General features: G+C 37.9%; 1 protein-coding gene across 1 annotated transcript in view; it reads right to left on the reverse strand.

The window, feature by feature from the left end:
- ANOS1 (anosmin 1) overlaps window positions 1-20,894 on the reverse strand; it is a 155,496-nt gene that overhangs the window by 22,726 nt on the left and 111,876 nt on the right. The window contains exons 7-9 of the mRNA XM_059821007.1: window positions 17,786-17,988; window positions 14,944-15,091; window positions 8,876-9,025 (exon numbers count right to left, since the gene is read on the reverse strand). Coding sequence (XP_059676990.1) covers window positions 8,876-9,025; window positions 14,944-15,091; window positions 17,786-17,988 — 501 coding nt within the window. The remainder of the gene's footprint in view (window positions 1-8,875; window positions 9,026-14,943; window positions 15,092-17,785; window positions 17,989-20,894) is intronic.

Raw genomic sequence — 20,894 nt, forward strand, 5'->3', positions numbered from 1 at the left:
CCTTGAAAAGGCTCCCCAGTATTGTCCCATTTGCAGGGGAGATGCCACTGAGGTTGCCTCTATTGTAAATGTGATTTTAAAACTTTACTATTTGTCCCACTAATCAATTGCATACTATTTGAGAAGTTGGACAATATCTGCTCTACCAAATTATATTATTTGTTGATTTTTTTCATGACTCCAACCAGCACCATTTTAAGTATTGTTAGCACATCACCTTTGGACATAAACCAAATAGTCCAAGTCCTGTAGTCAGTTTATACAGTACAACTGGAGATGGTCAGATGCTCCCCTTTTCAGTCTTTCCAGACAGCAGAAAGGCAAAGAGGTTTTACAAAACAGCAGTGGGATAACAAAAATTTTATTCCTGGAACTACATTAGGTCTACGTAAGACAAAGTTAGGGAGGAGTAGGAATCACACAGAGGATTCTTCTGACAGGATATTCTTTTAACTCTGGAATAATTTCCCACAACAGTTAAAGCTGACAGCATTACCTACCTCCCCATGCAGGATGCTGGGGAAGCCCATAGGATACAGGCTTCTGAGTCAGCTGTAGCACGTGTGGAAAAGCAAAATCATGCAATGTCTACTGATGAATTTGTAAAGAGTTGCTCTAGTTGAAGATTCCCATGCTTGGGACCAGCTTTACTAATTAAATCCCTAAATACAAATGCACATTACATGTACCCACACAATCAGCCTCTGCTGAGCCAATGTCTCTGTATTTGCATAGAAATATGAGTGAAATATATTGGTGTATTCTTCACTATAATTAACAGCGAGGTTTCCTTGTTGAAAGAACCATCTGGACCACAGTGATACCTTCAAATACAAATATTTTACTGCTTAAATATCTATAATTAGAAAATGGCCAGCTGCTCAAACACTGATCTTCCTAGTGCAACAGTTAGTACCAAACTAAATAATTCCTTAGTGTTGTGCAACTACTGCTGAATTCTTTACAGTAACAGCTAGAAACTCCAACTGGCATTGAAGGGTTTCATTAGCTCCAATGGCACTAGTTCCGTGAGAAAGGACCATAGGATAACACAGGGAAAGCTTTCAATTATTTTAAAACCTGCCATATGAAATACCTTATTGCAAACAAAGAGTCAGCACATACAGTCACTTAATTTATCTCCCTGAACTAAGTGAAAGTTAATTCTGTTTTCCTAAGATCTGGTTTTAAAAGCATTCATGGCAGCTTTCTGTTTGCTTTGCCTTGCCTTGCATTTTATTCTTCCCTGTAATTTAATTCATTATTCTTGTTTGGTTGATTTACCAGACAATGGAGGATTCTTTGCCTCTCACTGCCTTGAGTTTTTTTTTTTTTTGTTTAGCATTTACCAGAAACACAAAGAAAGAAGCCTGAAGCCAAGTCTTAATGCATTTTAAATATTTGCCTTTTTAAGCAAAACCAAGGGTCAGATATATTGTTTTTAAATATCTAGAAGTACTTTAAATGTTTAATTTAAACAGGGGACGTAAATGCTTATAGACTTTACTCAAAGAAAAGTGAAGGAAACTAAAGCTTTACCTGAGCCAGGAGAGTTACATTATACTCAAATAACAGGCACTACAAGAACAGTAGTGAAGGCAGAGTAATGGTTTAGAAAATATTATTGTGACATGTTGCTTTGGAAAGAAATTGTCATACTAAATTATATTCTAATATTTTAATGTATTATCATTATTGCAGCAAGTGATGAGAATTGATGCAGTGAGCTCATAAAGAATATATTTTATTTTCCTTCTATGGGAATTATCTTATTTTCATACCCTGAACATACACAAATTTGTAGCAACTTGAAGGCTTTTCATCTGAAGTCCAAAACCTCAGTTCTCTAGTTGCCAAACCACTGAGCAACAGAGGAAACATAAGGAACTTTTTATTTTCGCACTTTCAGTCTTGATTACTGCACAGGATACTGAGGATCTTAATTATTCTAAGTAGCTAATCCTTTTAAGTAGGGGGATCAGAGTGCATCCATTCTTGGTAATGGATGGTACTCTGTAACTCCAGCACCAAGGAGTTAAAAGTGATTGTTTAAGTTGATTCCACTATTTGACATAAATAGCACATAATTTCTAATTTCACACAGTTGAGATGGCCAAAAAATCTGGCCACAAGCAAGTTCTTCTCTTCATTTACAAAAGTGGGATTCATGCTGTTTAAGGAATGTACTGTGTTTCTCTAATCCTTGGCCTAAGTCAGAGGCAGCAAGTGAAAGACATTTTCTTCTTTCAGAAAGAAGCTATTGTATTCCTATAATTACAATATGCTTTTGTGATGACTCTGTGTTGCAAAATTATGAGCATTTGCTAAGCACCCTGTACTGCTTGAAGTGTGGAGTTATTCTTGCTAGCATGCCTCCTGAAGTAAAGTTATTATTGCCATCATACCGAAGCATTCAAAGTGAAAGGTTATTTCAGAAAGAGATTTATTTTAATGTAAAGTCCAGATCCTACATTCCATTCATGCCTCATGCTTACTAAGGCTAACGGGACTTAGGAAATGGCACTTGAAGAACAGGTCTAAATAAGTCTTTCCTGCTACCAAAGTGAGGTGCGTTATGATGCACAGAAATAGGATCTTTCATCCACTTACTTAGACTTTAACTCAAATACTGTGTTCAGTTTCTGAGTACTGATAAGCAATTACTTCTTTACTGTAAAATAAAGCCAGTTCAGCAATAGTTTGCAACACTCCCTCTATTGCAGTTGTTGCACACGATAGAGGTCTGATGAATTCTATTCAGAGGGACGATATAAAACTAAGAGCTTCAGCCCTGATGTCATCATTATGGTCTTTCACTGGCTTCCTAGAGCACATCTGCAAATGACACTGAAGAATACATCTTCTTTGTAGTAATGGAAGAACTATCTTTGAATGTCAAGAGACATCACCGTACATTCTGGAAATCCTAAGGTACAGTGCAATAAAGTGCTAGGTGGCCTCTGCAGCCTGATATTCATTAAGGACAAATTCCCTGTCATTCAGAAAACAATAACAACATCTGTTATAGGGCCTTACAGATAGGACTGAACAACTTGATTTAACTTCAGAGTTCTACTTTGAGCAGATGGTTGGACCAGCTGACGTCCAGACGTCCCTTCCAACTCGTTTAAATTATTCTATGATTCTGTTCTATTTTGTTCTTTTTAGAGAGAGTAAAATGGTCTGAGACTGCAAGAAATCCACATAAGTCTTTCCTTCTCTTTGATTCTGTAATCTGTGGTGTGCTGTGATGCTACAGTGTTGGGAGGCAGTGCAAAATTCTTCTATAGAGCCACCTTGGGTTTGGACAGAATAAATAAATAAACAAACAAACAAACAAACAAACAAACTCAGGTCGAAGTAGAATGGTAGGGCCACTGAATTCAGGAATACAACAAAAATTTCTGAGCAGTTACTACTATAGAAAATTACTAACATTCTTACAAAGTGAAGACTGCTGTTTCAGTAGTTGTTAAAGTTTTTGTTACAGTTAAGACACTCTATATCAACATATACTGGTTTAAATGTCTTCATCTTAAAGAAGTCAAAAATCTAAATAACATATCTATCTCATCACCACTGTAACCACCTCTTGTTAGGACCATGAAGTCCATCACAGAAAGTACAAAAAAAATTGAAAATCAAACCAGATAAAGCAAAGATTGATACAACCAATTGAATTTTGCTTAACATACAAATGTGCAACATATTCAAGCTTGAGATTCTTGAATTACTTCTTATGTCATAGGAATTCTTACAATTATCAGTACACTTATTTCACATGGTTTCATGATATTTTCTTAATTTTTATTTGTTTTAAAGGCATGAAACCTAATTTAGGATTATAGAATGACTGTATTGCTGTATCAAAAAAAGTGGGTTTTTTAATAGCAAACTACAAAATAATAAGAACATGAGAGCAATCAACAGGGACTCCTGTTTTCACCCACCACATAGAAGACAAAGAGGTCCATTCCCTGTCAGCAATGATTTGAACTCTGATTGCCTACCTGCAATGAAAATAGCCTAGATGCTAAGCCATAGAAAAGGCTGAGGTAAATGATCTCTCAGTATTTCCTATTATAGTTGCTGTACTTTTATACTTCCTACAACTCGCTAAACACAACTTGAGTCAGTGGAATTCCTAAAGGAGAAAGACCTGTGGGTACAGTTCCCAACACAGCTGGCTCCAGTAACTGCTGCCTTTCATAAAGACAAGATACAGACAATATGCTTCTCCTGCTGTGTTCCTTGCATGGTGAAAAAGACTTGCTCTGCAGTAAATCGTTACTAGTAAATCTACAGTCAGTACCTCATCCATGTACTACGTAACCTCCAAACTCCTGTAAGAGCTTATAGAAGCTGCTGGCTTCTCAGGAGCAGATAACTGGCTATATTTCAGTTCCTCATGAGACAATGACTCCTGCTGAGTTACTGCATATGCTGTCACTCAGAACACAGATATTTTATTTTTAAAAAAGAAAAGAAGAAAGTAAGTGTCACAAACTGCCATATTCTGCCCCTCTTCACACACCTTTGATATCACTGTCAGTTATGTGAGAACCAAGGATGAGGAAAAGGCTGAGGTACTTAATGCCTTCTTTGCCTCAGTCTTTAATAGCCAGACCAGGTATCCTAAGGGTATCCAGCTCCCTGAGCTGGAAGACAAGGATGGAGAGCAAAATAAACTCCCCATGATCCAGGAGGAAGCAGTTAACGACCTGCTATGCCACCTGGACACTCACAAGTCTATGGGGCCTGATGGCATCCACCCAAGGGTACTGAGGGAGCTGGCGGAGGAGCTTGCCAAGCCGCTCTCCATCATTTATCAACAGTCCTGGTTAATAGGGGAGGTCCTGGACAACTGGAGGACTGCCAACATGACGCCCATCTACAAGAAGGGCCGGAAGGAGGATCCAGGGAACTACAGGCCTGTCAGTCTGACCTCGGTGCCAGGGAAGATTATGGAGAGGTTCATCTTGAGGGCGCTCACAGGGCACATGCAGGACAACCAAGGGATCAGGCCCAGCCAGCACGGGTTCATGAAGGGCAGGTCCTGCTTGACCAACCTGATCTCCTTCTACGACCAGGTGACCCGCCTAGAGGATGAGGGAAAGGCTGTCAATGTTGTCTACCTGGACTTTAGTAAAGCCTTCGACACTGTCTCCCACAGCATTCTCCTGGAGAAGCTGGAGAATCGTGGCTTAGACAGGTGCACTCTTCGCTGGGTAAAAAACTGGCTGGACGGCCGAGCCCAGAGAGTTGTGGTGAATGGGGTGAAATCCAGTTGGCGGCCGGTCACAAGCGGAGTCCCCCAGGGCTCAGTTTTGGGACCAGTCTTGTTTAATATCTTTATCGATGATCTGGACAAGGGGATTGAGTGCTCCCTCAGCAAGTTTGCAGATGACACCAAGTTGGGTGGGAGTGTTGATCTGCTCGAGGGTAGGAAGGCTCTGCAGAGGGATCTGGACAGGCTGGATCGATGGGCCGAGGCCATTTGTATGAGGTTTAACAAGGCCAAGTGCCGGGTCCTGCACTTGGGTCACAACAACCCCATGCAACGCTACAGGCTTGGGGACGAGTGGCTGGAAAACTGCCCCGCAGAAAAGGACCTGGGGGTGTTGATCGACAGACGGCTGAGCACGAGCCAGCAGTGTGCCCAGGTGGCCAAGAAGGCCAACGGCATCCTGGCCTGTATCAGAAACAGTGTGGCCAGCAGGAGCAGGGAGGTGATTGTGCCCCTGTACTCGGCACTGCTGAGGCCGCACCTCGAATACTGTGTTCAGTTTTGGGCCCCTCACTACAAGAAGGACGTTGAGGTGCTGGAGTGTGTCCAGAGAAGGGCGACGAAGCTGGTGAGGGGTCTGGAGCACAAGTCTTATGAGGAGCGGCTGAGGGAGCTGGGGTTGTTCAGCCTGGAGAAGAGGAGGCTGAGGGGAGACCTCATCGCTCTCTACAACTACCTGAAAGGGGGTTGCAGAGAGGTGGGTGTTGGTCTCTTCTCCCAAGTGACGAGTGATAGGACAAGAGGAAATGGCCTCAAGTTGCACCAGGGGAGGTTTCGGCTGGATATTAGGAAAAATTTCTTTACTGAGAGAGTGGTGAAAGACTGCAACAGGCTGCCCAGGGAGGTGGTGGAGTCACTCTCACTGGAGGTATTCAAGGAACGTGTGGACGTGGCATTGTGGGACATGGTTTAGTGGGCATGGTGGTGTTGGGTTGATGGTTGGACTTGATGATCTTACAGGTCTTTTCCAACCTTAGTGATTCTGTGATTCTGTGAAAAATGAAAGCAACTTCCACTGCATGGCTGGGGCATATACCTAAACACCCTAGTGCATTTGACAGAGCTTGCTCCCACCACGTGACCAAAATGGACCTCTGAGTGTCCCCCTTATATCACTGGATGTACACAGATTCACACAAGATGAGTCAGCTGTACAGTCAGCCACTCAGGAACTCAATTGGTCCATCCCTGGTACAAGGTGACAGTATGTAAATCCATGTAATTTCTAACAGATCAGTGCCATTTCTGTCTTTGAAGATCTCCAGTTGTGGAGATTACACCACTTCCAACACTGTTATTTCCAAGCTATAAATATAAAATATTCCCTGACTTAATTACCTCTTGTGTCAGCCACTGTAAGAATGTTGACTACCTTATTTTTTTTATAGGCATTTATAACTTTTACTACAAATATTACTTCCAGATACATAACACAGTGTGAGATTCAGCTCCAGATTTAGATGTCAACATTTAAGTAACTACGGTGTAACATCTACTTATAAGCTCAATATCCAAGTTACCACTATAATTAGTGGGCACCTAGTTCAAGATACCTACTTTGGAACAAGATGAATATTGCTGTACTGGTCATGATTTTTCCTCCATTAAGTATAACAGTGAGTTTGGAAAACTACTTCTAAGGTGTATTTCACTAGGGGTGCTGGCATTTTGGCCATAGGACACATAATCTTCCTTGTGGAAAAAGGCTGGCAGGAAAAGGGCTGCAGCTGGATCAGTTATTCCACTGGGCTGAATCTTGCCTGTACATTGTGGGTTGTGCAACCCTGCCTTACACTTGTGGGAGACATCAAGGTCTCCTCATCTTTGAATGTCGTTACTCAATTTTTTCAGTTCAAACTGCTCAGAATTGAACCTCAGCTCACAGAGACATGTTAGGTATCTCTAGCCTTCTGCAAATGAGTTGTCTAGGCTCCCTTCCGTACTCAGTAAGGATGAGAGGCATCTCCAGAGAATGATTCAGCTGCTGCCTGGGATGAATTGCTTCAGAAGTCACCTGCTTTACTTTTTTGACTATAAAAGGAGCTTGGACATTGAGTTGACATCTCACTTCCAGAAGGCTGAAGCTTAAGGTGATCAGTCCCAAGTTCAGAATATATAACTCTCACTTTGGATAACCAAAAGCATATTGTTAGGTAAACTTTTATTTAAACTTTAAATTATTCCAGCTTTCCATGAAGTTAGGCAAAATAAATATAATGGGGAAATCTAGGAAAAAAACCACTAGCATAGCCAAGATAGGGACAAACATTTGTGTATGTAGTGAGGCTGAGCCAAAGCTTGAAGATTTTATGGAGGAATAAGCATTTGATTTGAAAGTATTTGATATAGCAGGGCTAAAAAGGTAACCATTAAAAACAGGCACGCACTTTTCAGAAGCAAAAGATACCTCTCATAATCCACACCATCCACTGTGACATATTCTTATGTTACATAGCATAATTGAATGGTTATATAGCCTCTCCTTGTTCAGGGTCGTGCTGCATACATCTAAACCTGAAAGAACTTAAATTTTTCTAAAATTCTCTGAAAAATTCCAGAAGACAAGGTGATTATCCATTTCATAGCCCTTTATTTCAAACAGAAAAACTGAATGGATTTTATACATGTGCTACTGCTACACATGTAGATTGCTCCAAGTTAAAACACTAACAGTGTTAGCACATTTTCAAATAACAGCATATGAACATGTTATGGCTAAGCTGGAGCAATGTATAACAACCTATATGCTCCTAGAGGGCAAGAAAGGAAAATCCCTTTTTTGATTTCTGAATCTGATTAGACACTTAAAATTGATGGCATTTTCCTTTAGACCGGAAGACTTAAACATAACATTGTTGTTAGAGTTTTCTGAAAAACAGAAGGGTGCATGCAGCCCAGCAGAAAACCAACTTAAAGATTTTTCCAGTGGTTGTGGCCAACTATTCATCCTGTTCTAATTCAAGGTGACTGATAAAGTTTGGCATAAAGCCTATTGTGGCCTTACTATGAGCCAGTATAACTCTAAATCTTGTGGTTAAAACTACAGTTTAGTTTTTGTGACACCACTGCATGATTTCCATATGCATTCATTTCCTGACTCATTTCTCAGCTGACAAAAAGTCCAACAAGTGACACTGCAGTGGCATCAGCAGAAAATCTGCCCGGGAACTGTATGTGTTTGGAACCCTCCGACCACACTCCAGGGAGGCAACATTCATAGCCACAAAAGCTCTGTTGAACCTAAGGCCAAATTCTGCTTCCCTATTTAAAACTTTACAGAAGCAATTTCCACCGAACTAAAAATTATCTCAGCTCTGGGAAGATTCAGTGTCCCAACATGACTGACTGTAATTTTTGGATAGCTGATTCATGTCATTTCCCTCTGGCAGATATTTATACATCCATAACACAAAGAGGAGAGGCAATGTTTCACTCTAACTTAAAGGTGAAGGGAAGGAAGGATGGGTGTAGGATTTAACTTTGAATGATTGTACAAGGTTCATTATATTATACCAATGTTCTATAACTCTACGGCAGTTAATGAGAGTTTCTCCTTAGAAAAAATAGTAAAATAAAAATTTGACAAACCTGTCTTCTTCCAGTAGACTTTGACCTGAAGTTGATTGTCCTGATAAAAAGGAGTTCCAATTTTAAGAAAACGAGTGGTTTTCCTTCTTTGAAATGTTGGGTAAGGATCTATCAGTCCTTTCTGGGGTTTCCCAGCAGATATCTGTTCCTCTGCAATACACAGAACAATTAGGATTTATTTATTTAAGTATAGTGCCATACAATGACTATGTTAACAGTGCTGAAATTCAGAAAATAACACTATCTTTAATCCAAATTATCTTATATCAGTATCTTACCTAAATGAAATTAGTATAAAAACCAAACTGTCCATAATGGTTGCAAAGCATACAATTTGTTTGAATTTCAGTCAAAAAAAATATTTTGGACAGAGAGAGAAAAGACGAATATATTTTAATATGAAAATGCTCTGTAAATTTTCAAAAGAATAATAAGGAAAGGGAGTGTATTTATATCCCCAAGAACAAGAAATGTTAACACATTGACTTTTTAAACAGGCATAGTATCTAGCAGTAGTTCTGTATAATCATTCATGGTCTTTATGTTTGTGCAATATTTGAATATACACAAAACCCAAGAACGACATTGACTAACCCACAGAGTGCCACATGTGGTTATTACATCAAAGTAAATATAGTCCTTTGGTATGCTACATGAGAACACTCTGGTCAGATTAAAGATCTTTCTTGCCCACTTTCCTGTTTCCAACAGTGAACAGTGAATGCTTAGGAAAACATTGTAAGAGCAGAATTAACTTTGAGCAATTCCCTTGGTGTTATGTGCCTAGCTTCCAACAAGCAATGGTAATGGGATGTCCTTCATCAAGCATTTCGTTTGGCAACAGGTCATCAACATCTAGCAGGGTTGACTATTTCTAGATATTTTCAGTTGAAAGGGCAGCAATGCAGCTGTGCATTTTCATTGCACACTTGCAAATATATCAGTTCTGATTAAGAGGACAGTATTTGCATCAGATTAACAAAAAAACTGTATTTAATTCAATAATACACCTAAACGAAAAGTAAAGATCTAATAATTAGGAAGCGGCAAATTACTAACTATATACTTGAGAGAAAGAGGGAAAGACTCAGGTTTCAATAATTACCATGAGTAACATGTAAACTTGAACATTGTGCCCTACATGTAGTTTCAGCTGAAACCCACTTGCTTTTTGGCCAAATTTTACTTTGCCAGTCCTTTGCTTAATCTGATAACAATTTTACTTTTTCTTTGCGTGTTTTAAATTAAACTACCAAACTTAAGCAAATTCTTTCTCAAGGTAACCATAATGTTTATACTACCTAAAAGGAAATCAAAAAGTGATACAGAGAAGTACGAACTTAAATCTATTAGGTATACCCCAACTTAAAGTATTTTAATTTTACTAAACCTCTGCTTTGTTGTTCTCTGTCTGCTACACTTACAGAAAAACCAGGACACCAATTTAGAATATTTCTATATAAAGATCAAGAGAGAGAATCTTGCTGCATTTCCCAGAAGTGAAGCATACAAATATAGTGACGCAACATATTTCTGAGTGTGGGGAAATATAATACCAGAGGGCCAGGATCAAAGCTCATAGAGGTCTGTAGGACTAAATACATCAGCAGGTTATGGACTAGTCTCTATTCTGACAATAGGAACAGAGACCTAAAAAGCCAGAGCTTAATTCCACAGATAGCAGAGCAACTGACAGTGGGACTTCAGCAAAATTGGCATGTTGCTTCTGGAACTACTTACCAAAGGCCATGGAAGTCCCCAAATAAAGAAGGGGTGTGAATGTTGTGTCCTAGACAATATTTCAGACAATAGTTTTTTTCTTTTTCATATTTCTCCATCTGCTTCTGAAAATTCTCAAAAGTACCTCAAGCAGAACTGGCTCTGTACCTAACTACCTTCACTGAGATTCAGAAGATGAATTAGCACCTCCTCCAGGAGCAGTTTTTATTTGCTTTTCTATGTAAGATATAATTTAGGCATTTTTTTTAAAATGTCCAAAAAGCTCCAAATATACTTCTCAGCAGAGTGCTCCATGCACTAAAATGTGTGATATCAGTGGTTTAGGCTCAAAGAATCTTGTACCCTTTACTTCATGGCTTTAATAGAAAGGATGCTCAGATTTGTCTATAAACTTATTATTGAAGTATTCTACTGTAAAACAAATACGTATTTTAGTTCTCGCAGGCACTGATTTGCAGTTAAGAAAATACTGCTCGTTAACTAAATGGATGTTCATAACTTGAACATAACAGTCAAATACTTGAAGTATATGAGAAAACAGAAATATTGCTCTTAGTATAGTATTACTCTGGTTTAAAAAACAATACAACAATTAACAAACCTTTTAGTCCAAAAAGGTCACCACAGTAAAGTGAAATAAAGCACAAGGCATTAGAAAGTCTGTATTAATTAGACGTTAGTAGATAGCAGACTTTCACAGAGACTACTGATGGACTGTTTTCTGAAGTAAAACAATCAAGGAGAGGACAGGTTATCCAAGCAAAACTGTGGAAGGAATTTAAATCTAGCTGTGATGATGATAGGAAAGAGGTGCCACTGGAGTGGACAGAAAATTATGAAACCACCAAAGTCACAGGTGAGGTATAGGGTAGATGAACTCCATTTGGTAGAGGATTTGTAAGTAATAAATCAGATGTGATCTCCATCAGATTCTGAAAAACACAATGTTTTGGAGAGGGAAAAGTGAAACAAAAATCTTCCTCTCCCAACATAAACCCATTGGTGATATAGACCATGAGAGACACGCCATTAGTGAGACCACAGAGAGTTGATACAGCACTACCAGTGAAGTATAGAATCGTACCAAAACCGACACAGTCCAATCTCAATTACTCAGCTTCAGTTTAGAGGGGTTTTGTTATATACAAAGTCTTTATTTACTATCATGTTTAATGACTATGACGATGTGACCTAATGTCAGGACTAGCAATAAAGCCTGACAAACATCCGTTCATTAATTATCCCTGCTCCTAAGAAGGGAAATTTTATAAAGCTGTTCTCATAGTAAAATGAGAGAAAGAAATTCAACAGCTTGGCCAATGTCACTTTGGCTAGATGTGTATAATGGCACCCAGAATTCCGTCCCAGTTACCAGGACACAGCTCAGACTTATATTCAGGTGAAATCCAGGCAGCAGCCTTCTCCTGGGAGCTGATGTAAAGTAAACACAGTTACATGTTCTTTCTCAGAGCTGTGACATAATCTGGTGAAATGCCAGTCAAGATGACTGGACTGAAAACTAAACACCTTAAAGGTTAGCACTGAGATCCAAAACTTCACAGAAACTTCTGATCAGAAGAGACAAGAAGACCGGGGGGGGGTGGGGGGGTGGGGGGTGGGGGGGGGTGGAGTGTAAAAAGAAAGGAAATTTTTGTTTGTTTATCTAGCAAAATGTGCTTTGCAGAAAAAAAAAAAGAAAAAAAAAAAGAAAAAAAGAGGTGCAAACCCAACAAAAAATTCTTAGGAAAATACTCAGCAAAATAAGAACATCTCTCATAAACACCAATGATACACTTGTAGCTGAGCTCAGTGGTTGAGTGTACTGGAATTAAACACCCAGTTCCCACTGTAGTTTTTCTTCTATTACATCTCCTGTGTACATACAGAAAAGAAAGGAAAACTAAATGTGGTAACTCAAAGAGGCTTTTGATACCATGCATATTATATTTTGATATCCTGCCAACAAGGTGACTTTTCTAGGGAATGACAGAAAGCACAGGTACAATCTAGGAAAGCCAGTATGGAAAGGGCAGAACTCTTATATTCACTTATATTGGGCTTCACTGAGGATTTAACCCATGCTTGCTTTATGTACACACTGTGAAGATTCAAGCTCATATTCTGGTATGGATTTCAAGCAAAGACTCAGTGTATTGAAGAGAAGAAAACTTGGCCCTCTGCTGTATCTTAAGATGGAGCAAAAAGGTAGTAAACATGAGCTTAATATGGGTAAAAAGAAGGATCTTTAGGTCTATTTTATCTTCTTGGAACATTAAAATGGGAAGCAACTGCTGATATGAAGGTCTGTCACAGCTAACAACTACTTTAAAATATTTTATGTATATCCAAACTGAATATGTTTGAAAAAGGGTCCAGCAACAATAGCAATTGGTAAGAATCATAGAATCATAGAATCATCTAGGTTGGAAAAGACCTTTAAGATCATCAAGTCCAACCATAAGCCTAACACTGCCAAGTCCACCACTACACCATGTCCCTAAGCGCCTCACCCACATGTCTTTTAAAAACCTCCAGGGATGGTGACTCAACCACCTCCCCAGGCAGCCCATTCCAATGTCTGACAACCCTTTCAGTGAAGAATTTTTTCCTAATATCCAGTCTAAACCTCCCCTGGTGCAACTTGAGGCCATTTCCTCTTGTCCTGTCACTTGTTACTTGGGAGAAGAGACAGACACCCACCTCGCAACAACCTCCTCTCAGGTAGTTGTAGAGAGCGATAAGGTCTCCCCTCAGCCTCCTCTTCTCCAGACTAAACAACCCCAGTTCCCTCAGCCGCTCCTCATAAGACTTGTGCTCCAGACCCCTCACCAGCTTCGTCGCCCTTCTCTGGACACCCTCCAGCACCTCAATGTCCTTCTTGTAGGGAGGGGCCCAACACTGAACACAGTATTTGAGGTGTGGCTTCACCAGCGCCGAGTACAGGGGCACGATCACTTCCCTACTGCTGCTGGCCACACTGTTTCTGATACAGGCCAGGATGCTGTTGGCCTTCTTGGCCACCTGGGCACACTGCTGGCTCATCTTCAGCTGGCTGTCAATCAACACCCCCAGGTCCTTTTCTGCGGGGCAGTTTTCCAGCCACTCGTCCCCAAGCCTGTAGCGTTGCATGGGGTTGTTGTGACCCAAGTGCAGGACTCGGCACTTGGCCTTGTTAAACCTCATACAAATGGCCTTGGCCCATCCATCCAGCCTGTCCAGATCCCTCTGCAGAGCCTTCCTACCCTCGAGCAGATTAACACTCCCACCCAACTTGGTGTCGTCTACAAACTTACTGAGGGTGCACTCAGTCCCCTCATCCAGATCATTGATAAATATGTTAAAAAATCTGGCCCCAGTACTGAGCCCTGGGGAACACCACTTGTGACCGGATTAGTTAGGGTGAGAGTAATTATAATTACATTATGAAAATGGCGACAAGTTTAAACTTTGAGTGTGCTTTAAAAAAAAATAATGTAAATGGATGGAAAATGAAATGGAGTCTGGAGTCAGGACAGGATACTTAAAAGTATATTCTTAAACACTATTATAATTTTGCTGTATTGGCTAATCAGAGACACATCAGCAGTTGGGCAGTAACTTGGTATTGTATGGTAATTATACAAATAGCATTTAACTAAGACTAAGAATCATGGTTTACTTTCAGATATGCTTTTCAGTTATATTTCCTAGCACATGAGGTTTTAAAGAAGGTCTTAAGAAGAAATAACCTGACATCTAAAGACCTCAAGGTTCCAATTTGAATGTGGGTCCTATGTGTTCAATCATTTCTTGAGAATTCATTGCTTGTCAGGCATGGAACATTTTAGATTCCCTAAAAGAAGAGTTGATGTTTTATATCAGTTCATTGTAGATAGGTACATATTTGTGTGGTCCAAGAATCTGAATTAATGGGCTACTCAGAATAGTCAGGATTTTGAAAAGCATTGCAAGATAAAACTGTCCAATTAAACCAAAGACACAGAAATGGTTTTATTCCAGCCACTGACAAATACCGTAAGCATTTGTACCTGTATTGCATTTAAAAAAATATTAACACCACAGTCATGCAAATGCTTCCATTTTCACTGCATTTGTTTATTTCAGGTGAGTAGGATCTAAGATAATTAGGCAAAACCTGTCACCAATTTTCAGATAAGAAATTTAACATTAAGAAGTTACTCAACTTCACTGAGACGGGATGACTATGATATGAAACAGAAAGCTTTAAGAAAATTATTTTTTTTAATTTGAGAAATCACTACATAAAACATTTGAATTCCAGATAAAGAAGAGATAAAGCATTCAGGTGTTTGAATACAGTTACTCACTATTACTCCTGGTGTCTTGAGTAGTGCTAAAATGGAGAGAAACCTTAGCACTTTTTAGGCGTATCTGACCCCAACGTGTTACTGCCTGAAGTTCTACATTGTAGTTGCTGTTGGGTTGGAGTCCCTCCAGTACCACATAATTTTGGGCCTATAACAGAGGAAAACAAATATACAAAGTAGTTATAGCATTACTGAAACACAGGCCCTTATTAAAACCAGGACTGTTATCTTAGGCACACTACTCTCTTGAAATTAGAAAAGAAAACTCATGTATAAATTTCAACAGAGCAAAATTTCCTTTCTTTAAAAAATATATTTTATTGGACTCTGTTTTTCTGTGCAATTTTTAAAATACTAATCTTCTTGATGTTTACATAATTTTGGCAATTACTTGGCAAATACAGACACATTGTTTAGGTCAAAACTAAAGGGTTTTTTTTTTTAGAAATAACAAGTTTTTTTCTTATGCCAAAATTATTTTAGCCAAATAAATTTAATTTTTTTATTCCCCAATTTCTGTGTTAGCAAAGCAACTGAAAACCTTTTCTAGAGACAGTCAGTCTGAAGACAGCTAAAATCCAACATTCAATACATTTGTCAATATTTTCTATTTGTTTCAACTGTTGAAAACAAAAATGAAAAAACCCCAAACCCAAAACCCTTAAATGGGGAAACACCAGAGTAGGATTATCATTCGCTGGTCAATAACCCATAAATTAGGCAAGTCCCATGATATTGCAAAAAAGAGCCAAGGCTTCTCAGTATTCTTACATTTCTAAATTTTTTTAAATGTATTTATAAAAATGCCCTTCTAGCCCATATCTCAGACAGAAGACATTACTCCATGTTTTCATTAGAATACTTTATGCCTCTGAAGTTTGACAGTCAATCAAGAATGAAAAAGATAACCACATACTGCCATATTTAACACTTCAGGGATTGTCAAAAGCATTTCTTATCAATTACCTTTACCTGTTTTATGCTGAGATATTTATAACATTGGCTATAACACTGAATTAACAGTGTTAATATTGCAGTCAAATTATTTGAATGTCTACCTGGAATGATTTCATATGGAAATCATTATGAAATTATTTGGACTAGGCTACATCTAAAGGTAAAAACTGGGTAAAAAAAAATCTTCAATGATCTTTAAAAAATAAGATTTTTCCACCTTTAATTTATTTCTTTTTAAGTTTTCTCCAGTTCCAATTTTTAGACCGAAGAGTTGCTATAATATTCAAAGAACCATTGATTAGCAAGAGTCTCAGGAGTGTGCTGTGGGGGAAGTCTGAATCTCACTGGCATTGCTGTACAGTTTCATGACATGCTGCAGAACAAAAAGTACAATGAGCCAGGAGTAATATGAAAGATAGTCTAAGAGCCTGCCTTTTCTCTAAAAGATGTCTTGGCTCTTCTGGATTTCCCTATATTCAAGGACAGAACTTGGTCCCGGTTACCGTAATGTTGTATACTGAATCTGTTTTAACGTATTTATACATAGGATGTACCCTACACAAAGTGCCAATGCAACATTAAGGACCCAGCTCAATTTTAAAATTCTCTGGGTTTTGTGATTTAAGGATCAGCTTGTGGAGAGAAAGCTCCCCTGTGTCTTTAGGCTGTAGCCTCTGCCATGAAGATCTCTAGCCAATGGCAGCTTTCCTGAGAAACACAAACTTTCCTACCTAGCACAGTCCAACCCTGCTCCTATCTTGCCAAAGTGAGTACAAGAAAGCACTTTCTTTTCTATGCATATTTAGTTTGGTTTTTTTTTTAAAAAAAAAAAGTATTTAACTGAAGTAGAAACAAAGAACCAAGTTATGTCAGCCCTGAAATTACTCCATCTTGTCTACATTTGTGGGGAAATTTCCTTTTGCTGCCTGCCCGCACAGAGCTGGTGGTGGTGGCTCTGCAGCCTCTGGACCCTGATCACCCATCAGTTCCCATGAGAAGGCATGGGTCTAGCATGCTCCCACGGTGATGCCTCTGCTGTGTCCAATCTGCTGTAGATGAACTCAGCACACAGCCTTCATTGCCTTTATTTCTCTCAGGGTTTGGTGACTGAGGGATAGAGAGGGAAATATAACCCTCTGGTTGTCATTCATCACAGTGCAAGTGAGCAGCCAGAACCAAAACACAGTGTTAACATAAACATGGGACCAAATTCTCACAATGCATTTAATAAGAGCACGGAGAATTAAGTTCAGCCTGTTATCTGTACTTAATTTCTATTTCTATTAACTACTTCAAAATAATATGCAATATGCTTAAGGATATCACAACAGATAGTTTTCCAGTAAAGCAGTATTTGATACATCATTCAAGAAACTCATAGGAACTTCCTGCTATGAAAATATGTCAGATCTTTGGTACAGCAGCTTATTTAAAGAGTTTTGGGTTTGTTTTTTCCTTGACTAACTATTTAATGGTTATTCTATGTGATAGTGTCACAAGCTTTATTTGCATAGTGAAAGAACAGTATGACAGATGATGTGAGGATTTTTAAATAAAACAAGCACTGTATGTTTAAGAAGCACTAATAAAATAAGACTGGATTTAGAGGGCAAACAGCATTTAATTTCCTACTCATCTCTCCTGCAAAATCTTATAGTATTTACCTGCATTTTAAAGCAGAAACCTACTTCTCTCCCTGCGTTCAGTGAAAGATAGAGATTGAGAGACCAAAATTGTCTATGGGGTTGGTGATTTTAAAAATTAAAAGACCACTACTTTACCAGCTGCTGAAATCATTGCAATTTATTATATATTTTACACTTAGATTCTATTTTGTGCCAGAAATAAGCCATATTTCTGTCTCATTTACTCTTTTCTTTCTTACCCCATCAGTAATCTTCCTTCTCTTTTTTTTAGCTGGGATTACATATTTGCTATATGTCCAGCTCCAGAAAACTTTGTAGTGGTGCACTGGGATATCAGGTTCTTCTGGAAGATCCCAAGTAATCATTACATCTACACTCCCATCATTGTTTGCACTGATATTGGCAATTCTGATATTAGATGGAGCTGGTGGAGCAGACGGATCTGGAATTTAAAACAAACAAAAAGATCCTAAAGTAAAGATCATCTTCAATAAACTAAAGATCATCTTCATCTTATATATTTACCAGGCATACACGAGCTGGATTCAACACTCTCAATACACTGAAGAAAATTCAGGCAGAAATTTCCCATAAGTGATATGGCTTCTTGAAAATTCTAGAAATTTGAGCTCTACTGAAATAAAAATTATGGGTTTGCATCTGGTTTTGTCATTATTCTATGTTGTTGATAGTTCACAAATATTATGAAACTCTATCAGAATGTACTAGACTATCAGTTTTACTTCTGTCATTCACTACTTCAAATACATAGTGAGTGTAAAACACTCGTGTTTTACAAATGGCCTGTATAGTCATCACAGAAGTGTATGGTGAAAACACTGAATATTTTTTTGGTGTTGCCACACAATTCTCGGATGATAAAATTATGTTTCTACATGTTGAATCGTTCTTCAAAATTCTAGTATTGATATATACCACCATAGGACATAAACACTTCCTTAGAATAAATATAATTAAGATGTAATGATATATTATGATGTCATAGAAGTCTATAGGGTTTTTTTAGAACAACAAAAAGCAATTAGCTATTCCTGTGATTTATTTCACTATTCTAGTTTAATTTCTGGTCAATAACAACTGAAATTTTATTCCTTCAGTTGTATCTGTGCTGACCCTAGCATCAAGAAGGGTACCTGACAGTCAGAGGTTCCAATATTAAACCTTTTCCAATATTGAATGTTAGGTCCTCCTTGTGGACCTACTATATAATATCCTGGCCCTGAGTAATGTGAATCAATGGAAGTTTTGCAACTGAGCTTCTGAAAGTCCAATTTACTATTTACTAACTCCTACTTTTTAATTCTACTTTTTAACTCCTACTTTTTTTTAAATGCCTGTGGTAGCCAAACATTGGTGACAAAAATATAAGGAAACTGCAAAAACAAAATTTAAGTAAAAGTAAACAGTGTGACTCAAAAAATATTAAAAGTATATCAGGCAGAATAAAGGAAATTCATAGCAATTAAGGCATGTTATGAACTTGCAGCCAAGAAAAAACAATCTGATGGAAAAAACCATTTTCATATGATTTTTTAGCCAAATGAGCCACCACTTATTTGTCAGAAATAAAACTGAAGGTGTGCAGAGGGGACACAAGGCATTCATTTACTGCATGGTTCACTTGCATCTTTTTATAATGGTAAATGAGCTGTTAAATAAACTTTCCAGGCATACTAAGTTCATCAGATAATCCCTATGACAAACAGTCTCACTGAAAAATTCCATCATTTAGTTCATTCAAACTGACACACTCAGAATTAATAAAGACAGCATTTCCTTTTTAAAGATCAGCAGATGTGAAATAATGGCTTATTCCTGTTATTTAACAGGACTCTTGGTTAAATAACAGTGGATGCTCCTGTTTCCTCACACATGCCATTTTAGTTAAATAGTAATGGATGCCCCTGTTTCCTTACACATATAATTCAATCTAACTTTTGGCCATAAAAGTTACAAAGCATATTTGAGTTTAAGAATTCTGGAAATTTAACTTAATTTTCAAAATAATGAGAATTCCTTATTTCTTCTCACTCATTTTTTTAATCAGCTTACAAGCCAGTTCCCTTTATTTTTTTCTGGCTTTAGAGAAGCATTGTTCTCAAACTTATTTCCTCACCTGTGAAGTAGCCAACAACTCCATCTTAAAGTATACAAACTATTTATATTGGAGGGGATATATTTAAGAGATTAATTTAGTTAAGTGGTTTATACTGTTCTCTAACACAACTTTTCATTTAATTCTATCGTTTAAAAAAATAAGTAGATACAAAATGAAATTTAGGTACAATAAACAACAGAAATCACGATTCATAAATCAAAAAACTTTATTAAGTACTCATCTTCACTGATTTCAAATGTTAGGGGTTTTTTATGTTATATGACAATGTATTATGGCAATAAAACATTTATAACCTGAAGTGCAACATGATCATATTACTGTAGGTGAATTATTCAGGTTATCTCCCAGAAGTACTAGGCATCATGTATTATGCATACATAACATATGGGATAGAATTAAAGTGTTTCAGAGAATATGTCTTTACAAATGGTTAGATAGAAGCAAAAACAATTCTAACCATAAAACATCTTTGTCTTCATTCTGCATCTATGAAAAACTCTGAGAGTCATAAAAAAAATCTAAAAGTTAAATGAAATAGCTCTTCTGGACAAAGTGTATTACATGATTAAAAATATTTTGAATTTCTATTCACCAATTTTTCCTAGGTCTAAAAGCAAATGAACAAATTTACGTTCTTCCTTTTCAAATGTTTCTGTCCCCATAAGAATGCAAGCTGGTGTGTAATTTTCCTTGTATAAAGTTATCGATTGACCAGAACAGAGCTTTTATATTTCTCAGAATCAGAGGAATTTTTTTTTTTTTAAGGTAACTTCAAACATCCCTGCTTTTTCCAGTAACATAAGCAGAAAAAGAAAACAGTAAGGAAGAACTATGTGCATACTGAAACCAATAGGTCATTTCTTCTGACCTCTATAGCAGCAGCATTTTACCCTGTACTTTTTATAATTGCACAGTTTGTTGAAAACATTATCAGTACCATTTCTTCTGTGTTCACTAGAAACAGTCCAGTCAGCAGACAAAATGCTGATCCACATTTAAAAGAAAACCTAGTAGTGTTTCGCGTTTGCTATGGGAGAATGTACACATTGTATTAAAAATCACTGGGTAATTACAGTTCAGGAAAGAAAAGAATGTCCTCTTAAAAGGAATAGACATGTGAAATAATACAGCAGTAGCAGAAACATTTTCCTGAGTGTCCCCTTTCTTCAAAGTCTCTTTTTTGCAAGCCTCGCAAATGTCATCCACAA

The sequence above is a fragment of the Gavia stellata genome, chromosome 1 (assembly GCF_030936135.1).
Source record: "Gavia stellata isolate bGavSte3 chromosome 1, bGavSte3.hap2, whole genome shotgun sequence".
Lineage (NCBI taxonomy): Eukaryota > Metazoa > Chordata > Aves > Gaviiformes > Gaviidae > Gavia > Gavia stellata.